We start from the raw sequence: 17,569 nt of genomic DNA, 5'->3' as shown, positions 1-17,569 counted from the left end.
ATATAGTTATATTTGTCGATTACTCTTCAATAATGTTGGGGGGTGGGAGGGAGAGACAATGACACACAGGGGAGATGACTTGTGACAACGGTGGCAGAGACTGGGGTGACGCGTCCACAGGCCAAGGACTGCCAAGCCTGGCCACCAGCCACCAGGAGCGACAGGGAACAACAGATCCTTCCCTGGAATCTTCAGAGGGAGCACGGCCCTGCCGACACCTTGATATCAGATCTCTGGCCTCCTGGGCTGAGAGAGAATAAATTTCTATGGTCTTAAGCCGCCAGGTTTGTGGTTATGCGTCCCAGCGGCCCCAAGAAGCTAATGCAGTCTTCTAATAAAGTTAGCGAGAAGAAACTAAAATTAAAAACACAGGGAGAACTTGTTTTGTCACGCTTCGCTTCACTGTGCATCACAGACACTGTGTTTTTTTTTTACAAACTGAAAGTTCGTGGCAACCCTGTGCTGAGCAAGTCTATGGGTGCCTTTTTCCCCAACAGCATCTGCTCGCTCTGTGTCTCTGTGTCACATTCTGGTAATTCTTGCAATGTTCCGCACCTTTTCATTATTGTTCTATTTGGATTGCGGCAGTGTCATGATAAAACTTTAACGGATGAGGAGCTGCTTCCTATGAAGGAGCAAAGAAAGTGGTTCCTTGAGATGGAATCTACTCCTGGTGAAGATGCCGTGCAGATGGTTGAAACGACAACAAGGGATCGAGAATATTCCAGAGACCGAGTGGAGGAAGGAGCAGCGGGTTTGGAGGACTGACTCCAGTTTGGACAGAAGCTCTACACTGTGGGTGACATGCTCGCGAGGAGCATCACGTGCTACAGAGAAATTGTTCTTGAAAGGAAAGCCATCGATGCGGCAAACTTCACTGTTGTCTCATTTTAAGAAACTACCAGAGCCATCACCCCCACCTTCAGCAGCCACCAGCCATCAACATGGAGGCAAGACCCTCCACCAGCAGAAAGGTTATGACGCACTGAAAGCTCAGACGATGGCTAGTGTGTTTTTAGAATTGCTAAAGGCATGTGCATCGTTTTTTTAGACCTAATATTACTGCGCACTTAATAGGCTCCAGTGTGGTGTAGACATAACTCTTACATGCCCTGGGAAGCCAAAAAAATGCATCTGACTCGCTTTATTGCGGTATTTGCTTTACTATGTCGGTCTGGAAAAAATCGACACTATCTCCACCGTGTGCCTGTATATTTTTTAGGATGTGGGTATGATAAAACCAATCAAAAGGGAAAGCAGGCTGAGAGACAGACAGGATACAAGGCAGGGATGGGAGGGCTGCCTCGGGATTAGATGTTGGCCATTGTTAGGGTCCTAGCTTTTGATGGACGGGCGTAGTATGTGACTAAAATAATTATGGCAATTTTTAAGGGGGCTTGGGTAGCTCAGTCGGTTAAGCATCCAACTTCAGCTCAGGTTGTGATCTCACGGTTTGTGGGTTCAGCCCCGCGCTGGGCTCTGTGCTGACAGCTCGGAGCCTGGAGCCTACTTCGGGTTCTGTCTCCCTGTCTCTCTGCCCCTCCCTGCTCGTGCACTCTCTTTCTCTCTCTCAAAAATAAATAAATCCTTAAAAAATATTCAAGAAAACGAGAGCAGTTCCTGCAAGGACCCAAGAGAATATACCATCATCCGGATTATGATGTGCCCGCAATTCTGTGCACCTGGGGTTCCTAACCTGAGTTCTGGCCGGCTGGACAGGTTCCCCATCTCATCCAACCATCTGCCACCGTCCCCTTGCTTCCCTGTTCCCGTGTCACCTCTACACTTATCTTCCGTTACATTCTGCTTCAAGGTGACTCACTCTTCCCACCCCACTAAATATTAGGGTGATATAATAAGCTATGGGTATATCACTATCATCAATGGCAAAGCAATACCTGTGCCACAAAGAGAAAGTAACTGCAAACATACATAGGCAGAGAACGACACGCTATTAAGTTCTAGGTCAAGGGTGTAGACAGAGCAAGATTCTGAGCCCAGGGTCTGCTCTCTCCAGGTGACAAGGGGCTGAGCCAGCCTTCAAGGGATGTTACAGCTGCGTAACAGGAGGTGAAGCTTCTTCCCCTTGAACCAGACAATCGCTGTGTGATTCAGAGCTACGTGACGGCTTCTCTGTGCCCTACCTAACCCCACCCTGCAGACCCCACCAATGGGTCACCTTTCCCTTTGGGAAACGGCCCGAAGGCCCCGCCGTTTCCAGTTGTATTTAGGCCTGGAACCCTTTTGGGAGGAGACCCAGCCTGATAGCTGTGGCTAAGCAGGGAAGCCCAGCTGGAGTCAGCTGGCTGACACCTCTCTGCTCCCCAGAAAGCCCCTCCCTGGTTCCGGCCCCTCCAGCACCCCAGGGAAGCGGGCACAGGGCCAGGCTGGCACAGGGCAGGCCCAGCTGGGTCTCAGCAAGCCCCAGGGAGCCAGGGTGAACTCATCGCTCGCCCTTAATTATCTTCCTGGCTAATGAGCATCTGAGAAGCTCCACGCCATCAACAGAGAGGACCCCCCTGGGAGATGCTGGGGGCTGGGAGGTTCTAAGGGCCAGATGTCACCCTGGAGGAAGGTGGCAGGGGCCCTGACAGAGGAAATGGGCTTGGGGAGGGGACCTACGCTTCCTGCTTCTTCTCTGTAGGGGAGAAGGCCGGGGCCAGGCAGGAAGTTACAGCCACGGTTAAGGGCACTCGGCAGCCTACAATGTGAGGACGAAACAGGCTCGGGGGGGCCCCCCACTTGTGTGACCTCTAGCCAAGGGCCTCACCTCTCACTGCTCCAAGCACAGTTCACAAACCATCACTACCCCCTGGGAGCTTGTGAGAAAAGCAGAACTTTAGGCCCAGACCCACTGAGTCAGAATATGCATTTTATCACAACTTCCAGGTGATTTCTGTGCCTCAGTTTCCCCATCCCTCAAATGGAGTTAAAATGTGCTTATGCATATGTGGTGCTTGCTGTCTGTTGCTACTGTTACTCGTGTTCTTGTTATTGAAACAACTCACTCTGGACAAGAGGAAGCCTGGTCCCAGGTCGCCTACGACCAGCCCCCCACCTCTGAGCATTCCCACGGGTGGGTTTCATGGGACCCCCTGTGAAGAGGAGGAGCCTGAGGCTCAGAGAGGTGCGGTGACTTGCCCCAATTCCACATGGTGAAGCCCAAGTTCACTCTACACCTGTCTGCCCCTGTTACTAATGTTAAGAGCCGGGGCGCCCAGGTGGCTCAGTTGGTTGAGCCTCCGACTTCAGCTCAGGTCATGATCTCAGTTTGTGAGTTCGTGCCCCACATTGGGCTCTGTGCCAACAGCTCAAAGCCTGAAGCTGCTTCAGATTCTGTGTCTCCCTCTCTCTCTCGTCCTCCTCTGCTCACGCTCTCTCTCTGTCTCTCTAAAATAAACATTAAAAAAAATTTTGTAAGAGTGAATGGGTAGGATTGCTTCCTCTGCATCAGAACCAAGCATTTGACAGGCCCACAATGACCTTGTGATGGTGACCTAACTCCCACCCCCATTTTCACACGAAGGACAGAGAGGGTAGGCTGCTTTTCCAAAGCTAGCCAGCAGGAAAGGCTGGATTTGAACCCAGAGGTCTCTCAACTTTTAAGTCATGGGGCATTTTCCCAGAATCTTTCTCCCCAGAGTGTCCCTGGCCTCCTCACTCATCTGCCAGTCCTGGCACTGGGGTTCTGAGCTCACCCCTGCCATGTTCTCACCACTAATGAGGTCTTTGCCAACTAAGGATGGGGCTGTCCAGACCCGCTAGAACTGGCTCCTTGGGAAGAACCTGTTTCCTCCTGCTCTGGGCTCCCAGGTGTGGCTCCTCTGGGCAGGGGCCAGGAGCTGCTCTGAGATGCTTGATCTGGCCTCAGGGGTACCTGACCTCGAGCTGGGCTTCCCTGTGCCTCTCTGTCCCCTGTTCCCGCTTAATTACACCCCCTCCAGCCACCCGCCCCCCCCCTCCCCCAGTTCACCATCTGGACCTCCTGGGCTAGGGTGTAGTGGGGCCAGGCCCGCAATTCTGCAGTGTGATCATTCATTCATTCATTCATTCACGCATCATCCCCATATTCAGCACCTACTGGGTCCTAGGTGCGATTCTGCAGACTTGGCAGAAAAGGACAGACCCAGTCCTGAGGGGGAGAGACAGACCAGGGAGAATAATGAAGGGGACTGCTGTGGAGATCTGAAAGGTGAAGGGCAAGAATGCTGCAGCAGGAAGAAAGAGCACTGCCCAAGGCCCAGAGCGGGGAAACAGCTGGGTGCGTGCAAACCTGGAAAGAGGCCAGCTGTGCTGGAGTGGGGGGAGTAAGGAGGGCCTGGCCACCAGGCCTGGTGAGCTGGGTCTTCCCATCTTCTCCCAGAGGCTTTGCTGGAGGCTGGGAAGACTGTTACAGCAGACAAGCCTTCCAGCTCCCAGGATGAGGGGCTCCCCCTGCCCCCCTCCTGCCTTCGAAACGGGGGCGGGGGGGGGCCTGGAAACTTGGGCCACAGAGGCTTTGGAGGACCCACTCTCACCTCTCCTGTAGGCCCCAGCTGGCCACAAAGGGAGTGTCATCTCGCTGGACTGCCTTTTTGGGTGGACAAATGGAGATTACTAACTGGCACCTTGGGGTTTACAGGCAGACAAGGCCCGGCCTCGAATCCCACCTCTATCACGAGAGGGCTGGGGGTACTTCAGTACTTTGGAGCCTGGGTTGGTTCTTCCGTCCCAGGTCGGGTCGAAGAAGTGTGTTGAGCGGTTAGTACAAGTCGTGGCACCTGGTGGGGGCTAATCCCAGGGTTCGTAAATTAAATTCCATGACTACAAGCGGCCAAATGCCCCGCGGCCTCAGCCCGCACCTGAATGAGAGCTCCGTGCGGGCAGGGGCGTTGTCTGTCGTGTTCGTGTCTGTTCGCGTGGCCACCGGCGAGCCCGGCACCCGTGGGTGTTCCGTAGTGTGGAGCCAAAGGAAGCACGAACGATGAATGAATGAATGAATGAATGAATGAATGGACGAGTGAATGACCTGCTCCTTCCCCAGACTAGCAGGTTCAACTCCAAGGTCCCGCCTCTCTGCTGCCCCGGCCCGGGGTTCCGCCGCTCCCCGTTTCCAGGCTACACCCTTACCTGCGGCGCGCCTCAGTTTCCCTCTCCGTGAGTGGGCGGGAATAGGGGCAGCGTCGGGGCGCTGGAGGGAGAGCCGCCGCCGGCGTCCCGCACAGCCCCAGGCGCCCAATCCGCGCGCGCCGAGGCCGAGCCCGCCCCCCGCCCCCGCCCCCGGCCCCCGGCCCCCGCCCCCGGCCCCCGGCCCCCGCCCCCAGGGCTGCCAGCTGCGCTCAGCCCCCGCCCCTCCCGGGCCGTCCCGGCCCCGCGCGCACGTGACCCCGCCCCGGTCCGCCCCGCCCCGCCGTCCCAGCGCGGGCTTCCATTGGCCGCTCCCAGCGGGCCACGCCTCCCGCCGGGGCGGAGCCGGAGATGCTCCGCCCGCCGCAGAGCGGGGCTCCAGCGTCCCGACGGTGCGCGGCGGCCGGACCGGGCTAGCTGGCGGGCGGAGCCGGGCCCGCGGGGCTGCCGCGGGGCGATCGGGCCGGACTGCGGGCGGCGCCATGGTGAGCGGAGCCCGACGGGTCGGGCGTTGGGACCGGGCGGGGACGTGCGGGAGGGGAAGGGGCGGCCCCCGATGGGCTGGGGGCTTGCGAGGGGCGGCTTGGCCGCGGGCCGGGGTGGGGGTGGGGATGGGGGTCGCCGCGGCGGGGGAGGGACGGCCCGGGCGGGGGCGCGGCTGCGGGGGGGGAGCGGAGGGTCTGTTCCGGGGGGCCCGCGCCCGCGGGCGGGGGTTCTTTGTCCGCTGCGCTGCGGCGAGATCGGGACAAAGGAGGCGGCGGGGGGCGGCGGCCGCTTTGCGGGGAGCGGGTGTTTCCCCCCACCCCCATTGCGTGCCCGCCACCGCGGCCCGCAGTTCCGCGCCCCAAGCCGGCCGCCGGGCTCCTCGGGATATTTAAAATTAACGGAGAAGGCGGGCGTCCTGGCATCCCCCAGGGTGGTCCGGCGGGCTCCGGGGGTTAGGGGTGGGAGTGCGGCTGCTGGCGACATCTGGCGCCCATTTCGCAGGTGGGGAAACTGAGGACGGGCCGCAGCATTTGGTGCCGGGTTCCATCGGCAATGACTGCGCGGCGTGGGCATGACTGGGTATAGTGGGCGCCCCCCCTCCTCCGTCCCCCCGGGCGGGCAGACTGGAGTCGCTTCTCCAGCTGTCTCTCCCCCTCCAGCTGTCCCCCAGTAGGCTGAGCCCCTTCGTCCCTCTAGCCTCACTCAGCTCCTTGGTGGAGGGGTGGAGATGGCGTCGCCTGGCAGGGTTAAATGAGAGGGTGCGTGGAGCTCGTCTGGCACCGCGCCTGCACGTCGACCGCGCTAGGCACGCGGTAGCTGCCCGGCGCCTGTCATCCCTGTGTCCCCAGCATCGAGCCCTCCTCACTCTGCCTGCCCCGGCGGGACAGGGGTTCACCTGGGCCTGAGGCAGGGGAGTGGGGAGGTGGGGGTCAAGAATATGATATTTCCCTGTTAGGGTTGAAATCTGGGATTCCAGATGCAGATTGCCCGGGTTTGAATCCCTCTGCGGCTACTTCTGAGCTGTGTGACCTTGGGCAATTGACTGAACTTCTCTGAGCCGCATATTATCTGCAAAGTGGGCATAGTGATAACACTAGGGCTGTTTTGAGGCTGAAAGGAGAGCTGATCCGTGTGAAGCGTTCAGCATCTCAGCGTCTAGCACAAAGTAATCATTGCCAACTTTTGTTCAGCATCTACTGTTATTGCCAGAGTCGTTGGGCCAAGTGGCTGACCCTGTGAGAATGACCAGTGGCTGATTCACAGGGTGGGGGCATGAGCCTCAGGCCTGGGCCACGCAAGACCAAGACTGACCTTGGGGCAGTCCCTCGGCTCAGTCTGTACCAGCTTCCTCTTCTGCCCGCGGGGAACCTAGGGGGTTCTGGTGCCAGCTTCCTCTTCGGGGGGGGCTGGGGTATGGTTGGGTGGGTGACGGAGGCTGAGGGGACACTGGCTACGTGGCTGGGCACAGCCCCGTGATGGTTAGTTTCCCATCGGCATCCCTGCTGCTCTCGATCCTGGGTTTTGGAGTGCAGGAACCTCACGGGATGCATCCTTGGGTCCCTGCGCCTGCTTGGGCCTGGCACGAAGTAGATGTTTCAGCTGCGTCCTCCCTGCAATCCTGTGTTCCTAATCGGAAAACCAGGCAGGAAATGTTTCTGGCTTGTGAACTGGGGTCCCCCCAAGGGGCAGAGTCTGGTTTCTTGGCACACCTGGCAGATAGATGGCTTTGTTGTCGCGGGGCATGGTGTAACCCCTAGGGGCAGTGCCACAAGCACTGTAAACAGGGGCCCATGTAAGCTGGGTCGTCCCAGAGATGGAGGCTGCAGGGTTGGGGTGGCGAGCTGGTGTCCTGCTGGGCGGGGTGACACTCGTGATATGCCCAGTTAAGCGAGAAGGTGGCAGGTGTCCTTGAGGAAGAGGCTGTGTGTGGTTACAGGCCCGGACCGGGCTCTGTACCCTCCTGGGAGGCAGGTCCTTGGGGACAGGAGGCGGAGGTGGTCCCAAGGGCTCACTGTCCTCCCTGTGGCACCAGGAAGGCGTGGTGCCTGGTGACACGCAAACCCCATGGCCCCATGGCCCTTCCGTTTTCCCATTGCTTATCGCCGCTCATCCTCCCCACAGCCTGGGGGGTGAGGTCAGGGCCTCATTCCCACTTTGCACACGGAGAAACTGAGGCCATGCGGGGCAGTTTGCGTGGCTAGGTCAGAACAGCTCCCAATAGAGGGGGGAAGGCGGCGGGGGAGGTGGGGGTGTGAATCCTGTTGCTAGCCGTGGCCCCCCTGGGCCTGAGTGTGTAAGGTCACCCGTGGACTGGGGTTAAGGCTCCATTTTGGGGTCCCATGAAGAGGCAGGTAACTGGACCCCAGTGCTACATTGGGGAAGACCTCAGTTGTGGGCCTTTGAGGGAGAGCAGGACAGTGAAAGGCATCTGCCCTCAGCTTGCTGGTGGCCGAGGTGGGGACTGTCCTTTTGAACCTGCTGGTGGGCAGAGGGGGCAGGGAATGGGGGGCTCAGGGGGGCGGCCTCAGTAGACTGGGAGGCGGGGCTTCAGAGCCTGTTTTTGCAGGAGCTGTGGGGGAGACCTGAGGGACAGGCCACCCTGGTCGAGGGAGGCAGGGCTGGGGGTCCTCAGAGTGGGAGGGTGGAGGGTTGGTCCTGTATGTTGCAGGGAATCCAGATGGCCTCAGGTTTCCAGTGCTGATCTTTGTCCTGACCGAGGGAGCTCGTGAGGACGTGCTGCTGAGGTGGGGGACGAGGGAGTACGTTCTGTTGCCCACCCCCCTCCCCCTCCCCCACCCCCGCTCCCACCCCCTCACCAGTCTGGCCCCATCCTCTGCATTTGGAAGACCCCTTCCTTTGGTCGCCTGGGCTTCCACTTCTGGGGGCACATCCTGCTTTCTGGCTCTTCACTCTTGAGCAATCTACTCGAACTCTCTGTGCCTCAGTTTCCTTATCTGTAAAGGGGGGGTTGAGACCAGTGAGCAGGGTCATTAGGAGGATTAAACATACGGAATGAATGTTAACTCCTTGATGATCGTTCTCTGGGGTCCGGGTCTCCCACACGCCATCCTGGGCATCCACCCGGCCCAAGCTGTGGCCCTCCTGATCCCACCCCGTGGGCTTTCCTGGATCAGGGTGAAGTGTCTGCTGATTGCAGGAGCTACTTTGGTTCAGAAGGGCATGAGGGAAGTCCAGGAGAGGTGGGGTCCAGCCCGGGCCAAAGGGGGTGCAGGGGGAACCAGCCAGCCGCCCTCATGCTTCAGGTTTCCTCTGGGCTCTGATTCTCGGTGGCCCCCTCCTCTCCCTGCCCCCCAGCACGTGGAGGCAGCTGCCCTTCATGGGCTCAGGCCTGCTGTGGATCCACCTGCACACGATGCCTCTGCCCTCGCTCTCAGGCTGCCAGCCTCTGGCAGGAGTCGGTTGGGACAGGTGCGGGGATGCACGTGTAGGGTCCCAGTAGTGGCTTTGGGTTGGAGAGCTGGCTCGGGGTGGGGGGTGGGGTGCTGCTGACCATGATCCCCATGAGGGCAGGGGCCCCTCTATCTCATCACTCTGTCCCCAGGCTTGGAACTCTGAGCAGACATTTATTGAGCGCCTGCTGTGTGCTGAGAATAGGGCTGGGGATCAGCCGTGGGCAAGATGGACAATGCCCTCTGCTTACAGACTCAGAGTCGGCCAAGGCGGCACGTTCTCTGACCTGAGAGAACTTCAGGTAGCAGGGAGCCCTAGGGAATAACACAAAGTTGTGCAAGGCGGTGGCAGGCGTGGGGCGGCGGGGCATCTGGAGCCAGGGTGGTCTGGGAAGATATCTTCCCAGAGGCACCTGCAGAGGAAGTCCCATATAATAGGAAGGGGCCAGTCATGGGACAATCCAGGAAGAACATTCCAGGCACAAGGAACAGAAAGTTCAGAGGCCTTGAGGTGGGAAGGCGGCGGGGGGGGGGAGGGGATTTTGATTCTCTGCTGATGCCAGGGAGGATTCTGAGCAGCGGATGACGTGGTGAGACTTTTTGTTTTTTAATCAGTTCCCAGTAAATGTTGCCGAGTGAATGAGGGAATAAGCAAACGCATTCCGGGGGGGTGCCAGGGAGCACAGGCCGGTCATGACCATGGCCTGGTCACCCGGCTCTATGCTCATGGCGGGGAGAGGCCCATACCTGGCTCTGCCCAGTCCTCCTGGCCTGGGGCAGGTGCAGCAGACACGGCTTGGAGGTCACCACTGCTCTCGAAGGGTCTCTTTAAACTGGGGCTGCTGCTGTCTCCGTTTCCTCATCAGTCCAGGGGCCACTTGGCTTCCCCCTGGACTTGTAGGTGCCTCCTAGGCCCCCCGGCAGGTTCGGCCCCTGGGGTCCCCCCACCCTCCATCTTGCTGCCACTGTTTGATTTCCCACTTCCTGCCCCCAAACCACCCCCACTCCCCAAACACACACACACTTCCCCTTCCGAATTGATACACCGCGCTGTCTTCCTTTCCGGGGGCCTGGTGGGAAGGCAGGTGCCCCAGCAGGCCCTGGACACAAGAGGTCCGGGGAGAGGGACGAGGCACGTGGGTTGTCCTCCCTAGCAGGAGGAGAGCCTGGGGGTGGGGACAGGTTCCCCCGCCCAGCTGGCAGGCCGTCTCGGGGTGTGCGGAGGGGGCGGGGGGCTACCTGTCCCGTCTGGAGGCCTGGGGGGACAGGCTGAGAGGGCTTGTGGAAGCCGATGGCAGCCCTGCCGAGGACAGGGAACAAGCCAGGATAAGCCTGTGCACTTGGCAGCACAGAAGTGTGCAGGGCCCCTCCTGGAGCACACAGCCCGATGGGGGAGGCGAGTGCTAACCAGATGGCCGTGCTGTGGGAGCCAGGGTTGCGCACTGAAGCAAGCGCCCTGGAGGGAGTGGTGGGCAGGGGGGATGGGGAGAGCAGGTGCAGTTGAAGAGGGAGACCCTCCTGGACTCTCCCCGCTGGGCTGCGGAGCCTGGAAGGCATCCCCCCCACCCCCCGAGCTGGCGTCAACAGCATCAGGGCTTCTCACCCTCCATCCACACTGTTGATGTTTGGGGCCCGATCTCTGTTCGTGGAGGGCACTGTGGGATGTTTAGCACATCCTTGGCCTCTGCCCACTCCATAGCAATAGCACCCCCACAGCCAGTGGTGACGGCGAAAATGTCTCCAGACATTGCCAAATGTCCCTTGGGAGGCACAGTCGCCCCAGCTGAGAGCCACTGGACAAGGGCGAGGGGAGCAGAGCGTTGGGGCAGAGGAGGACCTGCGGGGCCAAAGGCCTGGAGGTCAGAGGCGGTGGGGTCACTGTGGCTAGGGAGAAGCAGCAGGTAGGGATGCGTCCCGTCAGGCCCTGTAGGTCACTTGTAAGGACTTGGGGCTTTTCCTTTGGGGGACCGGGCATTGGCTACAGTGCACCCGTACAGGTGGGCCAGGGAGCGTGTTGACCGTGACCACAGCAGCCTGACCCTGCAGGTGGGAAGAAGGGGGCAGACTGCAGGGACAGTGCCACCCCCCCCTGCCCAGGACGCCTCTGCAAACGTGAGCACCGGTGGCAGGGCCGTACTCGGGGGGCCCCGGTCCCAGGACAGACTCCAGGGGCGTGGACTTAGCTGCCTCTGACCTTCAGGCTAGCCTGGCCTTGGGCGGGCGGGGAGTCTCCCTGGTGTGGGTGAGAACCATTTCTAATTAAGGCGGTGATTGCTCAAGGACGTCAAGTTCCATCCTGTCTGGAGGGAAAACCTCCCTGTCCAGTGCTGCGTCCTTGCATTGACGTCCCTCTTACCAGAGAAATGGATCCCGCAGCTGGCTCTTACTGCGTGCCCGGTGGGCGCGGGCTTTTCCCCACCCTCACACCAGTCGGGTGCGAGTCACTATCATTTGGTTCCTGTAAGGTGAGGAGGAGAAGCCAGAAAGTGCAGGGTCTTGGGACCCAGGGGAGCCCGCTGGCTTCAGCACCTCCAGCCTCGCCCACCATCACTGGATGCGTCTGGGTGTTTTGTATGTGCTGTGCCTCCCGCTGCCGGCCGTCTGTGCCAGTCCCCAGCCCCGTTAACAGAGGAGGACCCCGAGGCCCCGCAAGGCGGAGGGGCTGGTCTGAGCCTGCAGCGGCCAGACGTGGTCCGGCCGCCCACCGGCACCAGCTGACGCTTCGGGTCCAGCTGCCCACCGCCTGCGGCTCCTGCGCCCTCTCAGCAGCAGGCCCTCTCCTGCCTCAGAGCCTTCAAAGACGCCACTCCCCTGCCAGGAACACTCCTCCCCAAGGGCCGGCCCCTCTTGCCAGCTCAGCCTCCGCCTCGCCTCCCTGGGTCTCACCCACCCCGCCCAACGTAGCATCCGGACACCAGGTCCCCTGTGTCCCTGGCGTGGCCCTGATGCATCTGTAGTGACAGGCACTGTGTACTGACCCGTGCGCAGTCTGGGTCCTGTGCCTGCCGCTGAGCTTGGAGCCTGTGGGGTCCGCTCTGTCCCGCCCTTCCCTGCCCTCCCCAGAGCCATCCTGAGTGCCTCCACGGTCCAGGACCAGGCTGCTTCTGGCTCTTCCCAGGCCGGCTGCATCTCCCTCTCCCAGGTGTTCCAGAAGACTGGGTGACTTCCCCATGCCGCCTGTCTGAGAGAGGGACTGATGTCATTTCCCAGTGTCTTTTACTGGGATGAGGGCAGGGCGGTCAGGCCTGAGATCTGATTACAGAGAGGCCCTGTCGGAGAGCCCCCGTCCCCCACCCCGAGCCCGTGAGCTGTCGGGGTCCCGCCGGCGCCTCACCCCTGCTTTGTCTTCCAGGGCCCTTGCGTCCACCCTGAGTTCCAGCCTCGCTGAGCCGACCGCCCTGCGAGCTTCCTCCCGCGGAAGCGTCCCCAGGCGCTGACCATGTCTATTATGGACCACAGCCCCACCACGGGCGTGGTCACGGTCATCGTCATCCTCATCGCCATCGCGGCCCTGGGGGCCTTGATCCTGGGCTGCTGGTGCTACCTGCGGCTGCAGCGCATCAGCCAGTCGGAAGACGAGGAGAGCATCGTGGGGGATGGCGAGACCAAGGAGCCCTTCCTGCTGGTGCAGTACTCCGCCAAGGGACCGTGCGTGGAGAGGAAGGCCAAGCTGACCCCCAGTGGCCCAGAAGTCCACGGCTGAGCCGGGATGCCGAGGCCCCCAGGCCCGCTTGCGGGCGGGGGCCGCTGAGAGGCGGGGCTGACGCTTGCTGGCACGGCCTCCCCGGGCTTCGTCACCGCATGCACGGACTCCCGACGTCCTGGCCGTCCTGAGCCAGGACCCAGTGGCCCCGGGCGTCCCCTCGGCCTCCTGGTGGGACTGCCCATTGCAGGCAGTGGGCAGGCCTGACCTCGCCGGGGCTCTCGACCCCGTAGCGCTCTTGTTACTTGAATGTTTAGCTGAGCCTGTTCCGGACGGAGCTACTTCTGTAACGCGGGGACTCACAACCCTCCGAAGTGTAAATAGGCCCCGGAAGCATGTGCTTAGAGCCTCCTTTGCTGATTTTTAACGATCCCGTGTAGAGCACGTGGGACCGACCGTAGCGATGATGAGCCGACGCAAGGCTCCGCCGGGGGCGGGGGCCTGGGACACGGGAGGGCCCGCGGTGCACGGCGCAGGGGTCTCCACAAGGGCGTGTGCAGGCAGAGGACGTGACCCGTCCGTTCTCAGTGTCGTGGCTCAGCAGCTGGGGTGCTGTGGGGATTTCTGCTTGGCTGGCAACGGATGGAGGAACCACACGCCCCTGCTTCGGTCGCCGGAGACCAGTTCCTGTTGAGAGCGGAGTTACTGCAAGGAGGCCGCTGCCGCTGGCGAGCCGGTGAAGGACGAGTCAGGGCACGCGTCCCGAGGGCTGCCGGGCGGCCTGGCGGCGGAGCAGTTTCTCGAGCAGGCCGAACACTCTCTCCCCTGCCCCGCCCCCCCCCCCCCCCCCCCCCCCCCCGCCGTGCTGTCCCCCTCCCCGGCATCACTTAGCGCAGGCTTCGCTGGAAACACCAGAGCCCGTGGCCGTGACCGACCATCTGAAACCAGCCGGCCCGGGAAAGAGGAACTTGTGCTTTTTTGTTTGTTGTATTTAGTATTTTCTGCACTGGAGGGTGGGGGGGAGGTTCGAGGGGTTTTTCCCTCCCCCGTTCACACATTAGTTTCCTTTCTTCTCAGAGTACCACCCACCTGCTGGGTCCCGGGCCCCTCCTTCCTTGGCGGGCCACCTGGGAGAGTACCCCGACCTGGCTCGGAGAGTCCCGAGTGCTGCCCAGGGTTGTGAGCACATCACCTGCCTGAACGGCCCCCTGGTACAGGGCGCCTGGGGGAGGGTGCGGGGGGGTGGGTGGGTGGAGAGTGAGTGTCAGGTTCAGGACCGGGTTTCCACGAAGATGAGTTGGTGGCTGTCTCGGTGGGGCTGGCACCCCCAAAGCCTGCATCCCCAAGGCGTCCCACTTGGGTGAACTCGCTAAGATTGTGAATCCCAATCCCGAAGCACATCCTCAGCTATGGTGATTAAAACGTGGCTTGTGTAGGCATCCTTCGTAGTAAACTGGGGGCCGGCCTGGGCTTCACCTGGGAAACCTGGCCCTCCGCGGCTTCCACCCCACTCCCAGCCCACCCCTTCCCCCTCCCAAGCTCTGGCCTCCTGCTCAGGCTGGCCGAGGCTCCTCTGGCCTCACCAAGTCTCCTCAACAAAGCAGTTGAACTCATCTACTTTCTGGAACCCCCAAGGAAGGAGCTTAGCGAACACTTCATTTTGGCGGCACTTAAACTGGGGGTCAAACGTGAAGCATCAGCTCGGGGGGAGGGAGGAGGGTAGCTCTTCAGCCGGGTGAGCTGAAGGCAGGAATGAGATGCCCCAGGGGGCTACCCAGGAGCCTGGGCAAGGCAGGAGGCTGGGCCTTATTTAGCCCAGGAGAGATGTCGGCCCCTAAATGGGGATGGCTGAGCCTGAGAAGTCAGGCAAGACCCCCTCGGAGCCCCCGGGGGCCGGAGGGGGCCAGCTCGTTCCAAGATGCTGGGCAGAAGATCAGGGAGATGGCTGGCCTGCTGAAGGGCCCTCCACACAAACATGGAAGGCGTTGGGGTGTCTGATCCGTTCTCCCCGCATTTCAGAACTTCCAGGCTTTCTACCTCTCCTTCCCGCAGCCAGCCAGCAGCACACGCCCAGGTTGCGTCCCCTTGGGGAGCCGAGGACCCCGGGGCTGACCCCGACCGGGGTGGTCCCAGGGAGGTTTGGGTTTTGAAACCATGAACCGCCACTTTGTCCTGGGTCCCGCTCCTGGCGGGTCCTAGATCCCATGATGCCCCGGTTGCCAGGGGTGTCATCCCTGCCGTGGCGGTGGGTGGGTGCCTGGCCACGGTCACAGGCACAGCGGGGCACCAGTGGCGGGGGTGGGGGGGGGTCTCTGTGGGGCCATTGGGAGTGCCTGGAGAGGCTGAGAACCACCACATAATAGCGCTCATTGTTCCTGGATCGACAGCTATTTTTTTTTTTTTTTTTTTAGCATAGAGGCCAGAGCCACGAATCACACAGCTTAGTCACGGCCTCTCATTCGGTTCTCTCTCAGGAGCCGACTGTTGTGCTGAGGTCTTCCAACGGGCCGGTCAGGAAATCAGCCTTTCATCCCGCGAGTCCTCACAGAAGCAACAGGGGGGGTGGGGAGGGAACCCGGTGGCTGAGCCGCGGAGACGCCGACCGACGTTTCAGCCACATCTTCAAACGGGCTGGGCTGGGCTACTGCTTCCGTCTCAAAGCTACCAAATCTGTGCCATGAGTGGAGGGGTGTCATCCCTGTTCCAAGAAAAGCTGAATGACACTCAACGTGATTTTCTAGACCACTGAGAAAATCTTTATTTACAATAAATTTCAATAAAATTTGCATAAATATATTCCCAACCTACAGCTTTCTCCTCGGATTTCTTCGTGTCGTTTTACAAGTCAGCCTGTCCTGTTCTCCTCGCTCCTTTCGGACGCCGGCGCGGAGCTGACGTTGGGAGGCGGAGGGGCGCTGCCCGGGAGCCGGGGGGGACCTGAAGGCTCGGGGCGGTCGGGGCGGGCCTCTCGCGGGGGAGCGAGCTCGTCCGCTCCGTCCCGGCCCTCCAGCTTCCGCCCCATGGTGGCCACCAGGATCTTGAGCCACGCGTTCTCCGTGAGGAGGTCCTGCGAGGCGTCGGCCAGCTCCTGCAGCCTGCGGGCCAGCTCCTCGAGCTCGCGGGCCTTGCGCTCGGCCAGCGCCCGCAGCTGCTCGCTGTGCAGCCGGAGCAGCCCGTGCCGCGCCTCCAGGCTCTGCTTCTGCCGCAGCAGCCGGTGCCCGTCCCTGCGCGCGCTCGAGAGCTGGGCCTCCACCTGCCCCTGCGCCCGCTGCAGGGCGCCGATCTCCGCCCTCAGCTTCCGGATCTCTCTCTCCAAGTGGGAGATGTGCCCCTGCTGGAAGACGGCCTCGCTCTGAACACACTCTTTGGTGGGAGGATCAGCCCGGCTCCGAGGGGAAGAAGCCGGGTCCGAGTGATGCAGGATGAACCTCAGCAGATTGGGAAGGGTGATGGGAAGGTCTTCGGGGTACTTCACACTGCGGTCCTTCCTGGAGAGAGAGGGAAAGGAGTCAGAGGGGACAGCCCCGTCAACACGCTCCGTCCGGACGGCACTGCCACCGGAGGCCGGGCCGTTGGCTTCCCACCAGGAGACATTCTGAGGATTTTACTTACCAGAAGTCAGCAAGGAAAATGTTATCTGGGCAAAAATGTTTCTACAAGGCGGAGCCTGTCGCCTGTGCTTGTTATGTAATTAAGGCCGCTTATCTCAACTGTGTGTCTGTGCCCAAGACAAAGAGCTCAGTTTCTGTTAACAACCTTCTAAGCAAGACAAGGAGCTCCCAGGCCCAAGAGGGCACCGGCAGCGTGTGGGCAGAGGGGCCTCTTCGAGCTCTGGGAGGCCCAGTGGCCGGTAAGGAAGGGCGTCCCCGGGCAGGACGTCACCTGTGTCACCCCGTGGCCGTCAAAGTGCTTGGTGAAATGAAGACTGAACACTCAGCCGGATTTCTTCAGCCAGCCGGTAGGACGCGTTATTCAGAGCAGGAGTTCTTACCTGGGGGAGACTATAACCCGCCCCCTGCCACGGGCATCTGGCAACATCTGGAGACGTTGTTATTAGCAAAATGGGCGAAGTGTCACTCAGGCCCTGACTCCGGTCAAACAGACCCACCAAGGGACTGTGAGAAAGGAAGGCTGCCCTGCCCTGAGAGCACAGAATAAGGAAGCAAAGCGACGTAGGAAGGGGGTTTTCCCCCAAAACTCTGTTGCAAGCCCTGATGCAGAAAATCCCTTTTGAGAAGTTGTCATTTAACTGCCTGATGACCAAAATGTCTGGCGTGTGTACAGTGACCTGTGTATGCACAATCTGGCCGCACTACATCAGAGCCACCAGCTTGACGCACAAGGTGGGCAAAGAGCAGCTACGTTGTCCTAAAGCAACGGGGGTGAGGCAGGGCCACCTGCCAGGCAGACCTGTAAGGCTGCCGCCCACCATCGTGAGTGCCCAGCCCGGCGGCCTCTCTGCGCCCCTGCACCCCCTCACCCGTGGAAGGGGTGACGGGAGTGTTGTTGCCCTCACGGGACTGTTGGAAGGAGGGCACGAGTTACCTGAAAGCTGAGCGTTAGCCTAAAATCAATCATACTGTTCTTTCAAAGCCCAACCAGAAACCACTCATTACAAGCTCACGAGCCCTCGCCACACACAAAGCCAGGGGCCAAATACCTAAGACAAAAGGTGTTCTACTGATGGGTAGCTCTTTCCCAATGAAATAAGTATTCACAGGGAAATTAAAATCGCATATGCCCCATTTTATACCACACTCAGGGAGACTTTCAGGGAAGTGGAAAAGTCAAATATTCAGAGTAAATATATAACCACGCCCTACTTTAAAACATGGTTTTCTTAGGGGCGCCTGGGTGGCGCAGTCGGTTAAGCGTCCGACTTCAGCCAGGTCACGATCTCGCGGTCCGGGAGTTCGAGCCCCGC

The 17,569-nt window shown here is 60.5% G+C and overlaps 2 protein-coding genes and 1 long non-coding RNA gene across 9 annotated transcripts in view; 1 reads left to right on the top strand and 2 right to left on the bottom strand.

The window, feature by feature from the left end:
* LOC125154185 (uncharacterized) overlaps positions 1–5,224 on the bottom strand; it is a 68,365-nt gene extending 63,141 nt beyond the window's left edge. For all 4 annotated transcript variants that reach the window (XR_007147707.1, XR_007147710.1, XR_007147708.1 and 1 more), the window contains exon 1: positions 5,110–5,224. This is a non-coding gene — a long non-coding RNA (uncharacterized LOC125154185). The remainder of the gene's footprint in view (positions 1–5,109) is intronic.
* Positions 5,225–5,461: 237 nt separating this feature from the next.
* On the top strand, positions 5,462–15,452 carry SNN (stannin). Of its 3 annotated transcripts, XR_007147706.1 has the most exons (3): positions 5,537–5,591; positions 12,355–13,856; positions 15,120–15,452. XR_007147706.1 is itself a non-coding variant. In XM_047838004.1 (2 exons), the coding sequence occupies exon 2, from the start codon at positions 12,442–12,444 to the stop codon at positions 12,703–12,705; it is 264 nt and encodes an 87-aa protein (XP_047693960.1). In that variant the 5' UTR covers positions 5,462–5,591; positions 12,355–12,441; the 3' UTR covers positions 12,706–15,452. The 3 variants fall into 3 exon arrangements, 2 of the variants coding, with proteins under 2 accessions (XP_047693960.1, XP_047693961.1); XM_047838004.1 differs by having other exon boundaries at positions 5,462–5,591; positions 12,355–15,452; XM_047838005.1 differs by lacking the exon at positions 5,537–5,591 and adding an exon at positions 8,314–8,336 and having other exon boundaries at positions 12,355–15,452.
* The window catches only part of TXNDC11 (thioredoxin domain containing 11), a 61,142-nt gene continuing 58,951 nt past the window's right edge, over positions 15,379–17,569 (bottom strand). For both annotated transcript variants that reach the window (XM_047838000.1, XM_047838001.1), the window contains one exon: positions 15,379–16,133. In XM_047838000.1, coding sequence (XP_047693956.1) covers positions 15,491–16,133 — 643 coding nt within the window. In that variant the 3' untranslated portion in view covers positions 15,379–15,490. The remainder of the gene's footprint in view (positions 16,134–17,569) is intronic.

This window comes from Prionailurus viverrinus, chromosome E3 (assembly GCF_022837055.1).
Source record: "Prionailurus viverrinus isolate Anna chromosome E3, UM_Priviv_1.0, whole genome shotgun sequence".
Taxonomy (NCBI): Eukaryota; Metazoa; Chordata; class Mammalia; order Carnivora; family Felidae; genus Prionailurus; species Prionailurus viverrinus.
The sequence above is the reverse complement of the archived record's forward strand: the minus strand, read 5'-3'. Positions and strand labels throughout refer to the sequence as shown.